This window comes from Phaenicophaeus curvirostris, chromosome 1 (assembly GCF_032191515.1).
Source record: "Phaenicophaeus curvirostris isolate KB17595 chromosome 1, BPBGC_Pcur_1.0, whole genome shotgun sequence".
Classification (NCBI taxonomy): Eukaryota; Metazoa; Chordata; class Aves; order Cuculiformes; family Cuculidae; genus Phaenicophaeus; species Phaenicophaeus curvirostris.
This window is the reverse complement of record NC_091392.1, coordinates 105,175,743-105,199,344: the sequence shown is the minus strand read 5'-3', so window position 1 is coordinate 105,199,344 and position 23,602 is coordinate 105,175,743. Positions and strand designations below refer to the sequence as shown.

At 38.0% G+C, this 23,602-nt stretch overlaps 1 protein-coding gene across 4 annotated transcripts in view; it reads left to right on the top strand.

The window, feature by feature from the left end:
- Nucleotides 1-23,602, top strand: part of SAMSN1 (SAM domain, SH3 domain and nuclear localization signals 1) — a 91,432-nt gene that overhangs the window by 11,331 nt on the left and 56,499 nt on the right. The window contains exons 3-6 of one of the 4 annotated variants that reach the window (XM_069870495.1): nucleotides 5,327-5,367; nucleotides 7,331-7,368; nucleotides 15,443-15,510; nucleotides 20,295-20,363. In XM_069870495.1, coding sequence (XP_069726596.1) covers nucleotides 5,327-5,367; nucleotides 7,331-7,368; nucleotides 15,443-15,510; nucleotides 20,295-20,363 — 216 coding nt within the window. Of the gene's footprint in view, nucleotides 1-5,326; nucleotides 5,368-7,330; nucleotides 7,369-11,098; nucleotides 11,116-15,442; nucleotides 15,511-20,294; nucleotides 20,364-23,602 lie in introns of those variants that run through there. The other 3 variants (XM_069870521.1, XM_069870513.1, XM_069870504.1) reach the window with 3 other exon arrangements.

Sequence of the window (23,602 nt, the reverse complement as noted above, 5' to 3'; positions counted from 1 at the left end):
GAGATTAGTGAAGCTTCACTGTACGAGGGAATTTCTCTTTGCAAGTAAGAGCATACAAAAATGCTGGGTACAGATACTAGCAGAGTTTGTCTCTACAGGATACACTATTAGTGTCTTTGATTGTCCTTTTTATTGACAACATTGCATTTCTAAAGTGTGAGTTGTATGAATTTTGTAACTAATAGCCTCTGGAGCAACAGGTCTTTTACAAGACCTCAATAGGTAAACCTGTGAAGGAGGTTCTCTTCTGGGTTTTTTTCTTCCTAAATAATGCTATCCTACTTAATCCTCCTTTTATTGGTATAATATATCATTAACACTTTGGCAAATATTTTAACATAGTATATTAAATCTCATAATCTTTTTCATTTCATAATCTTTATTCTCTGCTTAAAATACTCCTCAATTTATAATTACTATCGCTATCTATAGCAATACATGATGCAGTGGGGTGAAGGAATAAAGAGGAAAAAGGGTATTCATTATTCAAAGAGGAGCAACTGTCCTCCCTTCAGAAATTACACCACACTTTACCCAGATGCAGTCTGGATTAGGTACTGTGTACCTGTGAGAGTACTGGGCCTATGGTGTTGCACTATCACAAAGCAGGTTTGCACACAGGACTTGCATGGAGAGAGTGCTGGAGCAGGCGGGATAGGAGAATGGCTTGGTAATTGTGGCATGCATTTGTTGAATTCCTAGATGAATGGAAGTAGCTTGTTCTTCTCCAAACCTTCTGCTCCAGCCATCTCACACAGCACCTGCTCTCTCTTCTGCTGTTGACCTTGGTGCTGTATATAATGGTCCTGGTTTTAAGAGCACAGAAGGATTCTTCATAGCATCAGCACAGATCTATGAGCCTGAAATGTACCTGCATTGTAATTTTACTGTAGTGGGTGGAAGATGCTCTCCTGTGTGACAGGTTTCTCCCCATTATGAGGTTGTGACCTTGTTACTATAAAAATGAGCCACCTCTACCCTGTCAACAGTGTGTTTAACCATGGTTGTGAAATACAATTGTAACCTGATCCTAGCATGCTTGCAGTATTTCAATTGTTCAAAGCTCTAGCTGTTTGGCTAGGGCAGTGTTACACAACCATATTGAAACATGCCATTCTACTAACAAACGTGGATGCTATAATTCAGTTCCTACACCTACTCAGTCGTTTTTGCCTTTGCTGTGACTACAAACCAACTTAACAGCTAATGACAACTACACTAATTTCTTTGACCAATAGATACTTATCTTTTAGGAACAGTATTCAGACAAAGTAAACCAAAAACTGAAAGCAGATTTGTTTTCTGGTTTGTACCCAGCATGTGACAGGTGACCTCCTAATACATTTTGCAATAGATAAGGACTAGAAATTATCTTTTATCTTCTCACAGTATGGTTGAGACACATGCCTAGCACTATGCTCTGCATCAGGTTTTCACAAAGTGTAAGATGCAGAATTAAAAGACCAGTCATAGTTTACCTCAGGCATTTTGTTTCCTATTGTTTTATTTTCTGATTTGACAGCATTACTTCAGACTCTTAATTATATTAGTCTAAAAATTAATAATTTTTTCATAAATAAAAATAATCAACCTATTCAATGCAGATCTCCATTGAGACAGCCTAGACAAGCAGATTTGCTACTAGTGTAGGATTAGAAAGTCCTGAATGTTAATCTGAACAAACTGCAGCAAAACACTTCACACTGCATAGTGCTGCTTTTGTGGGATGGCACTTCATAGCCCAAGAAGATACATGTACAGCAGTGAATAGAAAAATCTGGGACTTCAGATTCAGCTAACTCTTATAATAAATTTCTTTCTACCAAAAGGGAATATTTTAGTGACGGTACGTATTTTCATCATTAAACTCAAATATCATCATCAATAGAAGTAAAGGTAAATGAGTAAGCAAACTCACTGGATGTTAACAAGAAGCTTCCTAAAATTGACTGTGAGTTTTATTTTGTTCTGTTTTGAGAGAATATTCAGCTCAGCACTTAACTAAAAATAACGGCTGGATGCTGTGTCACTGTGCTGGCTGTAGAATCAACACGATTATTTATAAAATACTCTCTAGAAATGGAAAACAAGATTAGTGATGACGTGTTGGCAGTAAGACCTATGGAAAAAATGCTGCTAAGGCCAAAGGACTATGTGTAATCTTATCTGCTATTTCTAGCATGTGAGTTATTAGAGTTACACTTTGGATGAAGCCGTTAAGCTTATTAACTGAACCCATTTGTACTTCTCTCCCATTTTTAATTCCGTCACTTGGTTCCAGGCTGCAGGGCGTCCCCCATAGCATGATAAATTCAGAACATTATTGGCTCCCTCAGGCCCTGATTCAGCCATCTATCATTATTCAGTAATGCACATACTTAAGTGCACTGCTACGTAGGTATGGGCTCCAGTGTATGTTTAAATGGTCGGCTGAACTATGGCCATGCAGATTCCACTGACTCAGGGTAGAGTAGCTTGGCATGGCACATTTCCTTCTTTGGAAGTTTTGCCCCCTTCCTTTTTTTCTATACAATTTTGTAAATCAACAGGGCAGGCATTCAATGTCTGCTCCCCTCAACTTAAAAAAGGGACACTAGTGCTAGAGGAAATTCTTCCTCATACTGCAGCAAGGTAGTTATTTTCTTGCAGTTATCTTATCTGTTGTGATTTGTATTAATCATAGAAGGTCTGTGCCACTCTTCTGGAGATGTGGTCACTGAAGCTTTGCAGGACATAATTCAGTGAACATACTCTTTTTGAACCATGATGATTTTCGCTCCTAACCAAATATCTGCCCAAATGACACATCCTGGATTAAGAATAATCTCTCTTTCATGTATACTGTTCTGCTCCTTCACATAACTGAAAATACCTGTTTAGTATATGAAATGTTTTGCCTGGGATGTTCATACTCCAGGTTTGTATGGTACTGCCTTACGCCTGTTACACATTGATTTTAATCTTCGTGCTTTGTCCTGTTAACTTTTTGATTACTTTGCCTCTTGCTTAGCTCCAATAATATTCTTAGACAGAAGGAATAAAAGTACATTTTCAGATTGTTTTTCAACCTTATACATGGCAAAACTGAATTAAATCATCCTCAGAAACAGTTGGTAGCCAACAATAGTGCATCATTAATAGGCTGCCCAGGGAGGTGGTTGAGTCACTTTCCCTGGAGGTGTTTAAGGCACGGGTGGATGAGGTGCTGAGAGGCATGGTTCAGTGTTTGATAGGAATGGTTGGACTTGATGATCCGGTGGGTCTCTTCGAACCCGGTGATTCTATGATTCATATGAGTGTTCTTTGCCTTAATTATGCTATAAAATGGGAAAACTAATTTCTAGCACTTGTAGATTGGTTTTACAGTTTTCAACCACATCAGCTGTATTAAGCTTATGAAAAAAGTGTCTTCAGTATTAAAACTATTTTCATATATTTCCTGTCAGATTGTAATCACCAAATGTCATGAGATCCACATATTTTTCAACTGCTGACCATGATATGATTGACTACCCTGTACATCAGAAAAGTGCCAAATAATTTATCAGTCTTTCTAAGTTATTGCCAGGAAAATTACAGTCAGTCATGACACCTGCTTGATCTGCAGTGTTATAATTGACATTTGATTCCAGTGAGGTAAAGAAAAGGGCTACTTATCTGAAATGATATTTCCTCTGTTTACAAGTCTTAACAGATGCAAGAGTTTTAGCTTTCCCAGACAGCTTGTAAACACCAGAGGGACACATTCAATGCTTTAATTCAGAGTTATTGGAAATCAAAAATATAGTATTTTTAATGAGGTATCGACACTATCCTTTTAAAAGAAAGAGCCTTAAAATCACTTTTTCAACATTTTTCAACTTTTCCGTATGCCTGTATACCTCATCTAGTCATTTCTTTAGAGCTATTGAAAAGATTTTTCCCATGACTAAAATGATTTTTTTTTTCAGTGAGAAACTTATCTTACATTGCTTGCAGTATTTCAAAGTAGATGATAAATTCTGTATACTTTTTTGATCTGCACATAACATCTATGAACAAATACGCATGAAAAAATATTCTATGGAAACTGTTATTAGCATTCACAAACATCCAGGTGCTAACAGAATATCCTACACTCAGCTAAAATAACTTCAGTGCAGTAAAGCAGCCTTTTCTTAATGCACTTTCCTGAAGGAGTTTAAGAATATCTATGATGGGTTTTGCTGAGAGGGGGGGGAAAAATATAAAACTCAGTTATGCCCTTATATCATTTTATGTACTACATGTTTTGGCTTTTCATCAAGCAACCTGGATGACATTTTTAAATTACTGTGGTCACAGCCGTGCAGATGTAGATAGTAATACATGAAGGAAACAAATTAAACATAAGAATATGAAAAATAGGTCCATAAATAGAAGTTTTTGTATTTACAAAATAAGGAATGGTTGCATTTTTTTTTAATGACTCTTGTTGCACAGTAGATTGAAGTGGCATTCATCATGGACATTTTTATCCTAGTTTCTGCTTTCTAGGCTGGAAGAAATAGACATGAAATTGATACAGTGCTTTGATATTCTGTCTCAGGAGATATCAAAATAGTATAGGGATCAGAGATCTCTTCTGTCCTAGCATGACACCCTCAGGTTTTCTCAAAGTTAAAATTAACTTTAAGTCCCAGGGTGACTACAACAGCAAAGATGCAGTGAGGTATTTTGGCATAACTTGCAGAGTTAGGCACCCTTTTGTTCACTCTTTCAACACCGACATAACTCTTCCTTTCCCTCCCACATCTTGTCAGGGTACATATCATCTGAGCCCTGGGGACTGTGTGATCTTACCTCCAGGCCAGCGCTCGATTCTGATATGATGTCCCCAAGAGCTTTACCAGCCTGAGTTGCACAACTTTCAATTTTACTTGAAGATTTTCCTGCTCTCTTCCTTATGTAATGCGGTTAGAGTGTCAGTGTCCCTCAGAAAGCCATCTCATTGTAATGTGTGGGTATTTTATCCTCATAAAATTTAAAAGAATCATAGCGTGGAAGAAATAAAATATTCGTTCTTGAGGTAAGAGTATTGTTCTATGTTTTTTTAGGGGTATTGCAGTTGGGATGTTGAAGCCTCTTAAAATCAGGACACCTAACTACATGTACTTTCTGCTGTACTTTGTGGTTCTGCCCACCACAACTTTAGCTGTTAGGAAAAGAAAGACTGGAAATACTAGTGGATGTTAAAAACATACATCAAAAGTACATAATTCAGTGTCTTTCCAGTGAGGAAAATATTATATTTGGATTAAACATTTTTGATTCTCATAGATTTTTTTTTTCTTTATCTTTTTAAAAGGAATTTCCTGACTTTGAGAACACAGTGACCAAAAAAAGAAAGTAAGTTGAGACCAGTTTGAGGTCTACACAATATCACTATGTTTGTCTGTACCTTTCATCCTTATTGTTTTATTAATGTTTGCCAATGTTGATTTAATTCTCATAGAGTATATGTGTTAATGTTGCAGTTGGAAGCAAGTAACAAGCTTGTAATGCACTACTAAAGCTCTTTTACCATGATTTTTCCATATACATAAAGCTTTCTTCCAAAATATCAGAACCAGGACAGCTGAAATAAAATGCAATTAAGCTAAGCCTGGTTTAACCGTATGTCAGCTTTTCTGAAAGATTGAAGTGGTAACCTATTTTATAGCATGTTTGTACCATTGACCTGATAATCTCCTGAAGAGTTTTTTGTTTGTGTTTTTAATCCAAGTAAAAAATTAGTTTGCAAAATGATTCAGATAATGCAGGTCAGACTGTATTTTATCAAATATATTTGTGACAACAGTATGCTTTGCATCCATTTGTTAAGACACGATGTTAAGGTTTGAGCTAATAATTAATATATGTTAGTGTTCACAGTTTTCTCATAATTCTGTAACACTTTTAAGGAAGCCAAACCACAGTACAGGCCTTACCTAAGGTTTGTTTTACCAGGCTTTACCAAATATGATGCAATCACATATGTGCCTAAGATTCTCCTGCTTAGATCAGAACTAAGCCTGCCCCAGGAATAGAAGTAGAATTCTGTAGCTTCAGTATCAAAATTTACAATGCAAATAAGACTATTCTATTCTAAAACTGATCTTATTATAAATTAATTATCAGAATTTAGAAAAGTTGTCTAGGTCATTTGACTAATCAGTATAGAAAATGAACAAGCTAGATGAAATTAATTTCACTCAAAATGAAAAGATTTTGTAATGAAAATTATTTCATTGTGAGTGTCCAGCCCATCACTATCCTGGCATGATATTCCCATTGATAATGCAGAAATTTTCACATTGGCCTTTTCTGTAGATATAGAGAAATTGAATGAGGAATTATCATTCTCTTTTTCTTACAGCGAGGCAACAAGGAAGCCTCAATGGAAATACAGTAGCAGAAATAAAATAAAGAAAAATGCCTTATTTAGAAAGTAAGAAATTGTGGAACCCTGGAAGCAAAAGAAATACAAGTGGTTTCAAATGAAACTATTCCTTATGGAGCAGATCATAAAAAAAAATAAAATTATAATGTATACTCTCGCTCCAGAAATCCTCCAGCACCTACATGCCTGAAGTCGGGAGATACATCTCAATTTTTGTGCTCTCTCCCTTCTGCTGATCATTGTCACAGATTAAAGAGTCTCTGGTCTCATCTAGTATAATCTTCTGGCTTAGTCCTTAAGTTAATGAATTAATACAATTGTTTTTTTCTTAATTAATAAACTGAAACTAACTAATTCAAAAATTTCTTTTCCTTCTGCTAAGTTAGCATATACTTTAAGTCATCATCTGTAAACCACTGACCACAGATGGAAGCATGAGTTATAACTGTTTCTTGATGTAAACTTGCAAAAATCTCAAGGTTTATTTGCACAATAAAATTTTACTCGTAGTCATGGGGATGTTATGTTCATATGTAGCTCTTTGATTTAATTCATTATTGTGTCACCAAACTTCAGACACTAATTTCTAAAAGTTGTAGGACACTTCAGATCATGTTTAAAAAAAAGCAACTCTTACTTTCATACTGGTGGGCTCTCTGACTCAGTCATGAATTCTTCATTCCAGAAAGAAACTTGAATAACATATTTTTATACAATAAAAATTCAGAAGCATTCAGTGTTTTGTGGGAGCAGGTGATTGCATGAATGAGAAAAGCCATATAACTCCAATTAAAGCCAGTGGGAATTGCACAGCTAAATCCCTGTGCCCTGCTTTGAAGAATTAGGCTGAAAATATCCATATTTGATTAAATGTCCTTTCATTTTTCATTCTGAGTTTCGGCTAACGGTAAATTCTTTTAATTCTTTCAGATCCATCCAGAAGTCTATGTCTGAAAATGAAGCATTTGGTTAGTAATTCCTTAAATTATTTACTGTACGCTTGCTAATCTCACAGAGCGAACTGTAATGAAGGCCCTGATTTGGTTTTCAGATATTGGAGCAAATGCAAAAAAAAGAAAAAATACACTTAAGCTCTCAATATATTCCTCTCAATCCCCCGCTTTCTACAGACACATTTGTAAGCAGATATTGAAAACAAACTAGTTAAACCTAGAAAAAGATTTGAGATTTAAAGAACCTATTATGGGACAGTATGAGAAATACTCAGCATATCTAGTGTTTCTTTTAATCATTTCAATAAAAAATAGGAATATCTCCGGTCCCTACCTTTGACCCTGTTAAAACACTTTGCTTCAGATTTCACAGGCATGTTAACCAAATAAGAAATTCAGGGCTTTTTTTTTCCAACCCGTCCTGACACTGCATATTATTAACCACACTTGTGATTCAATGGGTGTTATTAATAAATCTTCCATAAGAAATAATCATCAGTTTCTTAAAAAGTAAAAATTCCTATTTTTTTCCAGCAAGAGCTTCCTGTTAACATTCTATTATTTATTCTTTGGTGTCTGGGTTTAGTTGTTGTATCTACCCATCACTGGGTAGAACGTTAATATATTTGCCTGTAACAGTGCAGATATATTTCATAACACATCTCAGATAGCTGAACAGTCCTCTATGTTAAGACTTCATTCTGCAGCTCTGCACTGGGAAGACTTTGATGCAGAACAGTATCGTCTGGTCTACAGCATCCAGGCTGTAATGAATTCCCAGCACTTGACAAAGTCATCAAATGCTTTCATGAAGAAAATTTTCTGACATAGTCAGAGTGAAACCCAACATTAAGACTACATAAAACCAGAAAGCACAAAAACTTAATAGTTATGAATATACTGTGAAGCCTGGCCACTTTGAACTTCACTGAGGGAACAGGAGAATGACCATCTTGTTCTGAAAGTCAACCTAATTTCTCCTATTCAAGCTGAGACATTATTAGCCTTGGAACTTGTGTTACATAAATGTGGGCATCTTTGATGCTATTTCTTGCTAACACACTAGCTGGTTATCTGTAAAATTAGCTAATAGTTATACAATTCCTGGAAGCAAAATAAAGGCACAGATGTTCTGTGGGCTCCTAAGTCTTAAAAGTAGGGTTAAAATAATAAATATTCTGATCATATTGTAACATTATTAAATAGAATCATAGAATCATAGAATCATAGAATAACCAGGTTGGAAGAGACCCACTGGATCATTGAGTCCAACCATTCCTATCAAACACTAAACCATTCCCCTCAGCACCTTGTCCACCCGTGCCTTAAACACCTCCAGGGAAGGCAACTCAACCACCTCCATGGGCAGCCTGTTCCAGTGCCCAATGACCCTTTCTGTGAAGAATTTCTTCCTAATGTCCAGCCTAAATCTCCCCTGGCGGAGCTTGAGGCCATTCCCTCTTGTTCTGTCCACTGTCACTTGGGAGAAGAGGCCAGCACCCTCCTCTCCACAACCTCCTTTCAGGTAGTTGCAGAGAGCAATGAGGTCTCCCCTCAGCCTCCTCTTCTCCAGGCTAAACAACCCCAGCTCTCTCAGCCGTTCCTCATAAGGCCTGTTCTCCAGCCCCCTCACCAGTTTTGTTGCTCTTCTCTGGACTCGTTCCAGAGCCTCAACATCCTTCTTGTGGTGAGGGGCCCAGAACTGAACACAGTACTCAAGGAGCGGTCTCCCCAGTGCTGAGTACAGAGGGAGAATAACCTCCCTGGACCTGCTGGTCACACCGTTTCTGATACAAGCCAAGATGCCATTGGCCTTCTTGGCCACCTGGGCACACTGCTGGCTCATGTTCAGTTGGCTGTCGACCAACACCCCCAGGTCCCTCTCCTCCAGGCAGCTTTCCAGCCAGACTTCTCCTAGTCTGTAGCACTGCACAGGGTTGTTGTGCCCCAAGTGCAGGACTCGGCATTTGGCCTTGTTAAACCTCATCCCATTGGACTCTGCCCAGCAGTCCAGCCTGTTCAGATCCCTTTTCAGAGCCTCCCTACCCTCCAGCAGATCGACACTTCCACTCAGCTTAGTGTCATCCACAATCTTGCTAAGGGTGCACTCGATGCCTTCACCCAGGTCCTTGATAAAGACATTGAACAGGGCTGGACCCAGCACTGAGCCCTGGGGAACCCCACTTGTCACTGGCCTCCAGCTGGATTTCACACCATTTACCACCACTCTCTGGGCCTGGCCATCCAACCAGTTTTCCACCCAGGAGAGTGTGCGCCTGTCCAGGCCAGAGGCTGACAGTTTCTCAAGCAGAATGCTGTGAGAAACTGTGTCAAAGGCTTTGCTGAAGTCCAGGAAGACCACATCCACAGCCTTTCCCTCGTCCAGCAGCCGAGTCACTTTGTCATAGAAGGTGATCAGGTTAGTTTGGCAAGACCTGCCTTTTGTGAACCCATGTTGACTGGGCCTGATCACTCGGTTTTCTTGCATGTGCTTCATGATAGCACTCAAGATCACCTGCTCCATGACTTTCCCTGGCACTGAGGTCAGACTGACAGGCCTGTAGTTTGCTGGGTCCTCCCTGCGACCCTTCTTGTAGATGGGCACAACATCAGCCAGCCTCCAGTCCAGTGGAACTTCCCCAGTCTTCCAGGACTGTTGGAAGATGATGGAAAGGGGTTTGGCCAGCACATCCGCCAGCTCCTTCAATACCCTTGGATGAATCCCATCCGGCCTCATAGGCTTGTGGGTGTCTAGTTGGGCTAGCAAGGCTCTGACCACCTCCTCTTGGATCATGGGAGCCTCATTTTGCTCCTCTAGCTCCTGGGTTTGTACACAGACGGAACAACTTTCTTTACAATTAAAGACTGAGGCAAAGAAGGCATTAAGTACCTCAGCCTTTTCCTCATCCCCTGTCACTGTTGTTCCTTCTGCATCCAATAGGGACTGTATGGTCTCCCTAGTCCTCCTTTTATTATTTATGTATTTATAGAAGGATTTTTTGTTATCTTTCACAGACTTGGCCAATCTGATTTCTAGCTGAGCCTTAGCCCTTCTGATTTTTTCTCTACACAGTCTCACTTCCCTCCTGTAGCCCACCCAAGAGGCCTGTCCCCTCTTCCAGAGCCCATAAACATTTCTCTTCTTCATATCACTCAAGATCTCTCTGTTCAACCAAGCTGGCTTTCTCCCCTGCTGGCTTTTTTTCCGGAACAGGGGGATGGCTTTCTCCTGAGCTGCTAGGATTTCCTTTTTGAAGAGCTCCCAGCCCTCATGGGCTCCTTTGCCCTTTAGTACTGTCCCCCATGAGACTTTGCCAACCAGGCTTCTGAAGAGTTCAAAGTCTGCCCTCTGGAAATTTAATGCTACTGTCCTACTAACCACCCTCTTCACTTCACCTAGAACAGAAAACCCTATCATCTCATGATGAGGTACTAAATGATGTACTAAATAATGGCAAATGATGATAAAACTTGAAATCTGCCCACAATAAATACCATCCTTCCATCAAATTTCTTATTTTGCAAAATCATCAATTTGTTTCTGTGTTTGAGCAGATGCTACAGTGTTCTGCAAGCTTGTTTGATTTGCATTAGGATGCTGTTTTTATAGACTTCCCTGTTATTTTATGGGTTTGCTATGAATTTAGGTGACTGCTCTCTGTGCTTTTACTTTAGATGGGAAAAATGTGAATGGAACACTTTGTCAGGGTTCCAAGAAACTGGAGAATGATTCGTACATAAGAAGGCACTGTCAGTTTGAAGGTAATTGCTAAACATATTTCAGCTGATTTTGCATTTTCTGCGAAGTATTTTAAAGGGCACCTAGGAAAATTTCTCATTTTTCACCAATAATCTAGCTAAATAATTTGTCAAGCCTTTTTCGATTTATTGTTTCCTTAAGGAGAAAGAAAAAAAAAAAAGAGTTAAAATAAAGCTTACCTTAAAATTGGGAAGCTAAGAACACACTCTGTAGACAGTTCACTCTGTAGTCCATGGATCAAAAAAAACTTCTACTCCAGTAAATTGCCATAGTTGTGCTGTACATGGCTTGCCAACTATAAGATGAACCTATAGTAGGAATCCTCATTCCACGTGTACTTTACAATGCCCCAGGTATCCAACAGGGAAGCAGTAATATTTCCCAGAAAAAAACTCCTCATGACAGGTGCAAAAGGCAGATGGCAAAATTTTATAGTCAAGTGTTTTGTCCAAGTCTCTTTTAAAGCATGTTTTGAATGACTTCATTGAAAAAACTTTACAGACAATACAAGAGAAGTTGGTAGGATCACTGTTTAAGAGCTGGCTTGTATAATTTAATTAAAATAACAATGAGGAATCACGAGCGAGCAGTCACCTTGTCTATTTAAATATAAATTGGATTTTTAAAAATCAAAATGCATTCACAGTCTGCTTAGTATTGCTTCCAGGAATTGAATTTGTATTTGTAGTTTTAAAAGTTAAAGTAAATCCATTATGGTTGCCAAATCAGACAAGATTCAGCAGAAACAGAAACCAAGATAGGTGAGATTAAAGTGGGTGCTTGTTTTCTTCTCTGTTTAGGTCAACAAAGTGGGAAGTTGAACATTACTTTAACTTTTAATATCTAGACATCTAGATATCATCCACTGTTTAGACCTTCCACTGTTACCTGAATATACCAAAGAGAGGAGAGAACTAGCTTTTCCTCTGGGTTTCACTCACTTAATCACTTGAAGATAAACTCTTAAATGCTTGGAAAATAGATCAGAAATTGACTTGTTTATTGCATTTGCCTATATATATACAAATTTGATTTCTTAGGACCAGAACCAGCAAGAAGAGATGACAGGAAAATTTAGAGGAATTCCGCTTTTTTGGTGAAATGGTGAGGGGAAAAGGGACCTTCAGTGAGTCTCTTTGGCTTACAAGAGTAAAGGCTGTAATGTTAGATGAAAGAAAAATTAGGCAGTTTTCTCCAGATGTCTTACTTTTAACCAAAACCATTACTGAATGTTTTCTCAAAATACTCTAGAGGCTGTAAGCTTGAAGTTGGAAAGAGGCTGAATTAGAAAACAGAACTTTTTGACCTTCCTCCAAAGTCTTTTCTACTCAAGACATTTGGTTTTAGCCTTTTTAAATATCCAAAAGATGCAAAAGAAGCAGCACACATTTTAAAAAATGACAAGTGTTGTAATTGAAGGGCAGGTGCCCAGAGGGAACAGGAAGCAAAGCTGGCAGCTAAATAAAAATCTTCCTTTCCCCTGCTGCAGTAAAATTATTTCAAGGGAAGTCCTCTTCACAAAATGGTGAAAAACGCTGGAATTAAATTGATCAAGAAAATTCATCACTATTGATCAAACCTTTCTCTTAACAGATAATTTTTCAAGGTCTGCAAGTCTATTGTAATAAGCCATGTGCAGTGGCCAGTGTAGGCTTCTCTGCTTACGTCAAAGCCTTATTCACAAACCCAACCCAAATCTCACTGAAGTTAATGGAAAGACACCCTCTGATGCTGGTAACCTTTGGATTAGGTCCTTGATGCTGCTGTGTGTATAACTTCTACAAAAATCAGTTTGCCGGTTCAAGGCAGTAAAAACATACATATCGCACAAACACAATAGTGGTAATACCTGACTTTGCTCACAAGCCCAAACCCAAATCACCAATATCAGATCTGCCAGCCTAAAACTATCATCGCTGAAAAAGTTGACTATGCAAGTCACAGTCAATTGGCTTCCACAAAAGAGTATTAGGGAACCAGAAAAAAAGCTAACATCTCTCAGAGTTAGCAGACCTAATTCTCCATTGCTCCCAGCTCACACCACAGTAAAGTGATCGGTACCCTTTGCCAGACTAGGAAGAAAAGAATAGTGCAGGTGTGCAGCTTATATATATATCTTTTGCATGTTGTATTTTTTGCTTTTTTCCCAAATAACCTATTCCATGTGTCAGTGCATTGTAGAACTGATTTAAGTAAGATTTAAGAGTACAGCAGGTGTATGTTATTACGACTAGCAAAAGAGATTGTGATTGGGAGTGAGACTTAACAACTAAGCTTTGCATTAATAACTTGCTGGGGGTTTTACGTCTTGAAAAAATAAATTAAAAATAGTATCACTGTAAGTAGTCTTTCAGCTAGGTTATTAATAGTTATTCCTTGGTACTTTGTGATTTAGATGCAAATAGCTGCCAAATAATACCAAGTTGGACGAGAGCGTAAGAGGACTTGGGGGCACAGGACTGAACACTGCAAGACTTAACTTTTAGAATAGGCTTACAGAGCACAGGGGCACCGTGTGCAGACATGCCTGCAGGAGATGAAAACAAATTAGCCTGAGGACCAGAAACAACCCAGTTATGTTAAACTGGTGTTGCATAAGCAGTGCTTGACATGAGTTATACTGCTTCTAGAAGACCAGCTAACTCTATATTTGAATAAATCACTGGATTGTCAGACACGTGGCCCTCAGTGACTTCAAGGAGATTTGCAAGTACTTGAGACATCTTAAAATATGCTCAGTTATGTTAGAGTTTGGAATGTAACATGCTTTTTGGAAAAGTTTTTCATTTTATTGTAACCATCAAGTCTTTAAGAGAAAGACACTACCCTATAATCATAAAAGCTCTTATAGAAGCCTTGAAAGGCAAAATCATGCAGTAAGATTTTCTGTGACTCATTTTTCCTCTTCCTGTTGACACACACGGCAAATAAAGGAAATTGGTTGATGGGGTTGCCTACGCAGCTGGCTTATGGTTTCAAGGTGGAAATACGATGTAAAAAGTTAATCTTTTTTCTCTGATGCTCAGATTGTAATTTGTGAGTTTTAACCCAGTCTTACAGCACCCAAGTTACAAATTTATAAGGAAGATTATTTGTTATTGTATTAAAATTTTTGTCGGCAGGGACTAAAATATTCTCTTGGTTCAGAATTTACTTTAAAAATAATGTGACAATCTATGTACCAATTTGTGTCACTCACATGAGTTTGGGGGGGGGGCTAGCTTTACACACATTGTGTTCTCATTTAGTTCCAGCATAAGAGTAGGCATTTTGAGGACTGAGATATTACTTACCTCTTTGAATATAAATTTTAATGGTCATGTTCAAAGAATTTTTTTTCACATAATAGCTGAAGAATCTCAATCACTTGAAATTATTCACTGAATTAATCTTTCTTTTTCTTATTCTGTTGATTGTAGACAAAACAGTGGAATCAGTCTTACCTACCTACAGTCAGCCTTTGTGACTCTATATGTTGTTAGCCGCCCTTCTGCAAACAGGAGATGTTGTAAAGCTTTTCTCATCAGTAATAAAGAGGCCAAGTTAGAACTCATGAGGGAAAAAATAACAAAACTGAAACCCCAACACAATGCTACCAGTTTCTTGTAACTTTGGAAAAACAGCATAGCACCTTGGTCTGTAATTATCATATAATTTCTCTTCTGTTTTTTTTCCTGCAAAATAACGAAGCACATCAGATATCTGTGTTGATGGAATTGAACTGCTAGGGCCTTCCTACAGTAGTATCATGGTGGATGATTTGCCTTAAGAGTGAGAGTAAGAGTAGATATTTCAAATTGGACTTACAAAAGCTAAACTGTTCACAGAGTTGTTTCACCTATTATTGCTCAGTGTTGTAATGAATGTAAATAATCTTGCCGTGCAAAGCATTAATTTCTTGGAAGTAATGGGAGGACGTTCATCCTTTGAAAGTAATTTCTAATCTAATCTAATAAACAGATCTCAATGGCAAAGATAATTTTTGCCTAGGGCCTTCATTTTTTATAGGAACATTCTACACTCGTCTTCTGTAAATTTGCAGTGTGAAAGGAAGCACTTTGTTGGATTCTACATTAGTAATGAGAGGACTAAGTACAGATGAAGAAGTAAGCATGAATAAGTTTTCTTTGACTGTGAATCAGTTTCCTGATTTGTTCTGTAATCTTTAAAACAGTTTGAGATAAAATGCATGCTTAAACGATATTATATTAACTTCAGAGAGTCAAAATGTTATCTCAAAACATCTACTGCTATTCACATGATATCCCTCAGAATAACTTATAACAGGACATTTTAAAGCAGATTTCCTTTTTTTATCATAATTCACAGAAGGTAATATGATTGGTGATGGGATACATTTGCTGCAAGGAAAGAAGACAGAAGAAACCACTTGCCAGGTGAAAGAAATATTCTTTTCAGAATTTGTTTTCATTCAAATAAAATGTATGTTTCTTGTTCCATTCAGTATTTGCCTAACCTAAACTTCATAGTGTGTATTTTAGAAGCTGAGTTTATAAGGAGACTTTGGTGACCACGTGAGTTGTGCACCATTTTTGAAAATATGGGTTTTAACACTTAGAAAACTTTCTTTCCCTGAGTGAATACATACATACATACTAAGTGTTTAGATCAGTCTTGCATGATTCATACTAGCATATATTTCCTAATGCTTTCTGAACTTCTATAAACATACACCGTATGTCCTCTTTGTACTACTATATTAGTCATCCCACTACCATGAGCAATTAAGGAATTCTGACCCTTGGGTTTGCAGAATACTAATAACATAAAATAGGCAATAACTCATCAGCTGATGAGCAGCAGAGAGGTGGGGAGAAGGACTTGTGCCTCCTGAACAACTGGTGTTTGTTTTTTATTTCATTTCTAGTCCACCAAAGGAGATTTAGGTTGGATATCAGGAGGAATTTCTTTACTGAAAGAGTTCTTGGGCACTGGCAGAGGCTGCCCAGGGGAGTGGGTGAGTCCCCATCCCTGGAGGGTTTTAAAAGACAGGTAGATGTTGTACTTGGGGACATAGTCTGGTGGTTCACTTAGCAGGGTTGGATCAATGGTTGGACTCGATGATCTTTAAGGTCTTTTCCAACCAAAACCATTCTATGAGCCTATGAGTCTGTTTGCCCTTATAATATGTTACTTAAAGGGCCAGTTCTTCTCTGCTGCAAACCAGCTTAGCTCTACTGATTTCACATGACACAACAGTTTATACTGTTTGGGAGTCAGACTAAAAGCGTCTAACACACACATATATATGTGTGTGTCCAAATGAGGAATTATTAAATTAAATTCTTTAAAAGCTGAAAGTCTGGTAAATTTTCCTTTAAAAAGAATATTACATTCAAGGTGAATGTTGAGCTTTATAAAAGGCTCCAAGCTCATCTTCCTCTGCTGATTCTACAATGTCAGGAGTCCTTCTGGATATTTAGGTTGAAAGCAAGAAAAAACTGTACACGCGTCACCCTGAAGGCACCTGAGATAAGACAGAGAGCTGTGAAGATCCAGACTTTAGGCAGTGCCCTGCTCCAGTGCAAGTGAGAGATACAATCTGGCTTAAAAAGAAGACAAGTCAAATGATCTGTGTATCAGGGGACAGACGACCGTATTAGTGACTTTAAAGCCAGTATGTTCTGGGTTTCTCCTCCTTTCTTATAGGCTTTTATCTGTCTTTGCATTGTTAGTTTGTCCCCATGATTACCACTGCTCGCTTCTGCCAAAAAACAGGTGGGGAGCAAGGAAAGCAGAAAAGAGTTCTTTTCTATTCTGCATTTCTTATTCTCTCTGTTATCTCTCCCTCTCTTATGTATTAAGAATACAGATTATTCTTTGATTTCCCAAAGCAGTTCTTCCTTTCGTGTGAATGATCTCTGGCTCTGACCCCATCCTGCCATGGCAGCCTCTGGGCTGACTTCTGGTTATGATTCTGGAGGCCATTCCTCAGACACAGTAGAATATGAAGTCAGAAGGGAAGAAGAAATAATAAGGAATAAGACTTATGTTTGCTTTAAGTATAACTTTCCTTAAAATCCCTTAAAGCATCTCCCCATGAACCAGTTGCACATTTTTAAAAGCAAAGTTCTAATTTTGACCTCCCTAATGTTTTTAGGGCTATGTGATTAACAAGCTGTAGAGACCTAAGTACCTCCAAGCTTTGGTACCAATTTAAGACTTATTGAACTTGGCTTTTATAGTTTGCTTTCGACAAATTTCAAATTTTTATGGTATTATTTTGAGTTTTTGTGATTACTACCTCTGGACGTCATTATCACCAAGATAACAATGATATAATGCTTCCTTAATCTTTCAGAATTGTATGATTATTTCTGTTTTCATGCACACAAAGAAGGAAATACTGAGAGAACAGCACTATGCAGGAAGCTCTTACACCTCTGCAAAATTCGCACAACTGAGTGCCCGTATGAAGTGTTTGTACACTGATGCATACAGTATGGGAACAAACAGCAGGAATTGGAGGCCTGCATGTAGTTGCAAGGTTGCACTGTCATCAGGATCATAGAAATGTGATGGTATAAGTCACACAACTGGAGTGTAATCTTCCATGGATGTCATTTCTATCTTCAAAAGCCAGAAAGAGGATCTGGTGAACTACAGCTCAGTCAGTCTTACTTCAGTGCCTAGGAAGGTGATGGAGCAAATCCTTCTGGAAAATATTCCCAAATATGTGTAGGACATGAAGTTGTTTGGGGGTAGGCAGTGTAGATTTCTGAAAAGGAAATCATATCTGACCAGTGTGAGTCAGATATGATGAAATGATCAGCTTGGTGGAAGAGAGGAAAGCAGTGGATGTTGTTCATCTTGACATTACTAAGGCTTTCATCACTGTTCCCATAACGTCATCATGCAGAAATTACTAAAATAGGGACTGGAAAAGTGAATAGCGAGATGAATTAAAACCAGGTTGAACTGCTGGACTCAAAGGCATGTCATTAATGGTTCAAAATCCTATTACAGACCATTCCCCAGTGGTCTACCACAGGGGTCGATCCTGAGTCCAGTAATGTTTATCTTCATTAATCACCTGGTCGATGGGATAGAGTGCACCTTCAGCAAATATGCAGTCAACACAAAGCTGAGACGTGTGGGTGATGCTCCAGGGAGTTGAGTTTGCCCATCAGAAGGCTTTCAACAGGCTGGAGAACTGGGAAAACAGGAACCTCATGAAGTTCAACAAAAGGAAGTGCAAAGTCCTGATCCTTGGGAGGAACAACCCCTTCCAGTAGTCCAGGATGTGGGACAATTGGCTGAAAAGCAGATTTGCAGAAAATGTCCTGGGAGGCATTGGTTCCTGGTGGACATCAAGTTGACTGTGAGCCAGTGATGTGCCCTTGGAACAAATAAACCAAACAGCCTCTTAAGCTGCATTAAACAGTGTTGCCAGCAGGCTGAAGGAGGTGATCCTTCAGTGAACTGAGATCCTGCTCAGCGAGCTGACCCACTACATATGGGTACCGGGTCCAGTTACTGTCTTCCCGGTACAAGACAATCGGGAAAATACAGAATAAATCCAGTGAAAGTCCAGGAAGGTCATTAAGGGACTGGAGCATCTGTCATTCAAGGAGAGTCTGAGAGAGCAAGGACTGCTTTGCCTGGAGCAAAGAAGTCTCAGGGGATCTAATCCATGAGTTCAAACACCAAATGGGGGAAGCAACTAAGACAGAGCCAGAGTCTCCTCAGAGATGCCCAGAATGTCAGGCAATGGTCACAAACTAAAACACAGGAAATTTCATTTAATATAAAGAAAGCACCTTTCTACTGTCAGGGGAGGTCAAACACTGGAAGAAGCTTTCCATAGAGGCTGTATGAAGTCCATCTTCGGAGATACTCAAAACTCGTCAGGACACAGGATCTAGGCAACTTGTGCTGGTGAATCTGCTTTGTGCATATTGTCAGAATAGACAGTTCCCAAGGGTGACTTCCAGCAGTAGCTGGTCTACGAATCTGTGATTCTGTAAGACATGGAAAAAACAAATTTACCAAAAGGAGTAAATAGAATAGATGGACATTTTAAGCTTTATTCACTCTCTTTCTCAAAAATAATAATTAAAAAAATATTTTAAAAAAAATTAAAAAAAAGGAAAAAAGAAAGCCAAAAAGTTTCCTTGAGTGTTTCACAAAAAAAACTTAAATCTCTCTCAATTTCCTAAATAGATGCTCATTTCATTCCATTAATTCTGTAAGTGCTGGAAAACAGGGACTTGGAACAGAAGTACAGGTTGAGGGACACAGCATGAGCAACACTGTAATAATTGTACCTTACCATAAAAAGCAGCTTCACTTTCTGCATTTATTTTTCATATCTTTGTTCTTGTTTGTTCACGCCTATCAGGGCTCCCTTGATGGCTCAAACCCTTTGTAGCATATTGGAAAGGACATAAAATATGAAGTAATACGGTCTTTGGGCTAATACATTTTCAAAAATGTTTCATGCCTCATTTCTCACGTAAATTCTTAGGTTGCAATTCAGCCTTCAAAGTGCCATTCATATTCATGAAGAAAAAAGGCTAGTGTTCATTACTTTCACTGATAAGCTATAAGCACTGTCAGGCTGCCCACTAGAGACTGCATCAGTGCCCCAGGGAAAGTGCTGTTCTTACCACAAGAGCATTGTGACCAAGAAATGGGTTATGGGCAGATGATGAAAGTGTGTATAGACTTGTCTTTGCTTACTTCTGAGGAGCCTCCCATTTTCTCTATATGTTAATCCAATTCAAATTCACACCCCTGCACTAAAACATCCTAGACAAAATGAGGCAAACTGAACAAGGCTCTTCTTAGAAATGCATCAATGTCTCTTGTTCCTCAGCTGGGGGTTGCTATATGGGGTCTTCTGTGGCTTTCCTGCTCATGGGGAAAGGAGAGCCAAAATCTAGGATGGGACTCAAGCATCCCATGGCACTGCTCTGCTACTGCACCACGTATCTCCAAGACATTACTGAGTCCCAGATAACTCAGAAAATTAACACAGCTCAATATCAAACTGATTTCAATGAGAGTAGGCTAGTGTATATCAATCATTGCTTTTATATGCACACTATACTGGTTGAAAGACTGCTTAGCTCACCACTTATATTCAATGACACGATACTAATTAAGCTTATTCCTCTTATTTATGTTGGATTGTTTTTTCACTTCTGTTACCACCTAGGTGATAAACTATGAGCAGTGGATTCCACCACGAGTTCACAATCCAGCTGTGGCTGGTAATGGTGACATGGTGAGTAGCCATGAAAATTGTTCATTTTTTTCCATCAACAGTTAGCAGACTGGAAGAACACAAAGTTTTCATAGGATTTCCTTTACTGTAAGTTGCTTCTCCAAAAGTTTAAAGATTTTTATCCATATCCACACTATTAATCATAATACATCTTTATTTTTTGTATGATAGCTTATTATTTCTCTGCTATTAATATGATATTTCTTTACCTTTTATAGAATATCTTACTATTGCTCTAGGATTCCCAGGAGAAAATCTGCCTGCAATCCTAGCCTGCTTAGTTTCACTCTGCAGTCATTTTTTAGTACCTGGATACCAGACTACAATAATGGCAATATTGAAAGACAGATACATATGGTTAGGAGCATATGGAAAGATTTTGTACAGTGCTTGTCTGTATATTGGTTAATATTGACTTTACTGACATTTTTAACGTAAAATTTATCCAAATTTGGTGCATTTTACAAAATTAAATCTTCATATAGATACAGCAGCGAGTTCTCTGTCATAGTGTAATATTTTAATATTTACCATGTACAGCAGGGGTATTACTGAAACTTTCAAACAATTTCTATGGTACTATAATAACACCATTGGCACAGTAAACATACAGTAATGCTTGTCTCCACACTGTCATAGTGTATTGTTAATTTAAGTGCAACTGTAATTGAGATTAAATCATTACATTTCTTTCAGAAAGGCAAATCAATTCAGGAAAAATCATAGAGGTTAGACTCTAGCGTAACTAAATTCTTTATGCTGAGAAGTGACATGCTGCACAAGTACTTTTATTGAAATTAATGCAGTTACACCACGGGAAGGGAGTGCTTAACAGGACTAAGATTTCTGGAATCTAGCCAACAGTGTTTTACACTTAGCTTCCAAGTTGCTGTATTTCTGTCACCAGATTAATCCCCACAACATATCAGTACACGAAGATTTCTGAGGTATTTGGATTATTTTAGGATAAACTTGAAACAGTTTATCAGGCCCAATTCAGGTCTTTTTTTCTGCAATACATTTTTATAAGTGCATTTTTTAAATATATATTTTTTGTCCATAAGTATTCATGCATACTTCATGCAAATTATTCATAAGGGGCAGCTTATGATTTATGTTGTTACACAATTCATTTTTATTTGTGATGTGACACGATTTCACATGAATAAAACCCATTAAGCAGGGAAATAAAAAATATTCTTGTTATGGAGGGAAATATTTCCTTACTGATCACTTTTCTTATACATTGGGCAAAACAAAAGCACAGCTACAATACTCAAGTGAGCAGATGCTCTGATCCTAGAACATGAGGGGGGTGAGATTTAAAACTCTTTAAATATATTTTAAATGAACAGCGTTTATGATTGGAGATTCACTGCATTGTGCCCTGATCTTCAGTATTCCCCTATAGTTCCTTCCAGGATACTGGAAAGTAGCACCCTCCAAATTAATGTACATTACTAGTCCAACCAGTAGTGCTGACTTTCTGACACTGCACTTCACTTTCATATCCTGGACAGTGGCAACTAGAGATACCAGATTCCAGACAACATAAACAGCAAGAAGAATATTGCTTGAAACCAGAGCATAACATTTAATGAGTGTTTCTCACTCCTATCCTTGCTTTAACTAATCTGTGCCCAATGGTTGCCAGGAAAATGTACCAAAACTGTGAGACCAGGACAGTCAGTCCACCCAATAGTGTGCCTGGTTTCTACATCAGAGAATGTTTTACTTCCGCTTGGATAGGTAACTAAACTTCTGCATTTGAATGCTTAGGTAAAACAAAATTATATACTGTAAATTTAGAAGTTGTCACATCATGAACTGATACTGTATGAGCTTTTCTCCTCAAAAAAAGGGGGGTTATTATATTTATTATTTAAACAGTTATGATATTTTACTAACAATAAACTATACCAAATGAGTACTTTTAAGATAAAGATAATTAGGGTTTGACATTAATAAAATTATCCAAACAGATTATCTTCTGTTTGCTTTGATGCTTCCATGATAGGACTCAAAGTCACCATGTTGCTTTTGTATGACTATTTATAAGTGTACAAATGATTATTACTACAAGAGATACTATATTAGAGAAATATTAAACCCCCTGCAGCTTATTTTGCAATGACATCTCACAATGAAAGACTGAAAAATTACACATCAATTTCTCTGTTTAGCAAAGCTAAAATTGCAGTCCTATTATCTGGAATTTACAATGGGGGACAGAAGGCATGAAATACAAATCAGAACATAACTAATGTCAAGATGCTTGGATTTGGCCCACAGTGGATGATGAATTCTTAGATATAAGCTTTAAAAGGTGCCGAAGCTGATTAGAGATTTAAGGTGGATATGCTGAGACCTTATCCTACCTTGAAGATCCTCAAGAAGTTCTAGAGGGTTTTAAGCTCAAAAATGTTAGGGTTTATTGCTCTACAAAACAAAATAATTAATTCTTCAAACAGCAGAAACTGAAAGCACCTAGTTTTTTACTATATTAGTAACGAGCACAGAGTAGTAGTAGTAGTGTGAGTATCAGCATGGCAGAACAATTGATGTTGATGAGCTGATGTCCACAGTATATACATTATGGGAAATCTATCTGTGTTCTGATCCTCTCTGTTGGGCATCCTATAGTAGCTGGAGTTCATCAGTTGAACTTCCAGAAAGCCTCTTTCATCTTAATTTCATCTTAAATTCATCTGTGATGAATTCAGTTTGTGCCATGTTGAGACCAAAGCACAGCTTACAGGGATAGCTGTGAAATTTCCTTCATGTATATGCCCCTGATTGAAACTAAAATACTAGTGTAGCCAGAACTTAGAGAAGACACTGGAGATATGAAAAGCTGTTTACATCCAACTGTCTGGCTTCCTGCTGTATTCCTGTAGTTGAATCTTCATTCTCAGGACAGTCTGTAGGCTTCAAGGAATGTAGCATACTGCTGAGAAGAAGGGAATCTAAACCAAAGCGCTATCCACCATGGAAACTTCTGCACTCACTGCATTTAGCAAGAGGACTAAGGTCTTATCCTAAAGGAAAGCAGTCAGCATAGCTTCATCAGCAAAAATGGAATCATGCAAATCTGTACCAGCTGTGAAGGAAGCTGTTGAAGGTGTATCTAGAGAAATAATAACAACCACCACAACAATAATTCTAATGTTTTACATAGCTAAGAACATTTCATCAGAAGAGTGCCTGAAAGATATTTTGTGTGTAACTTTACGCATGTG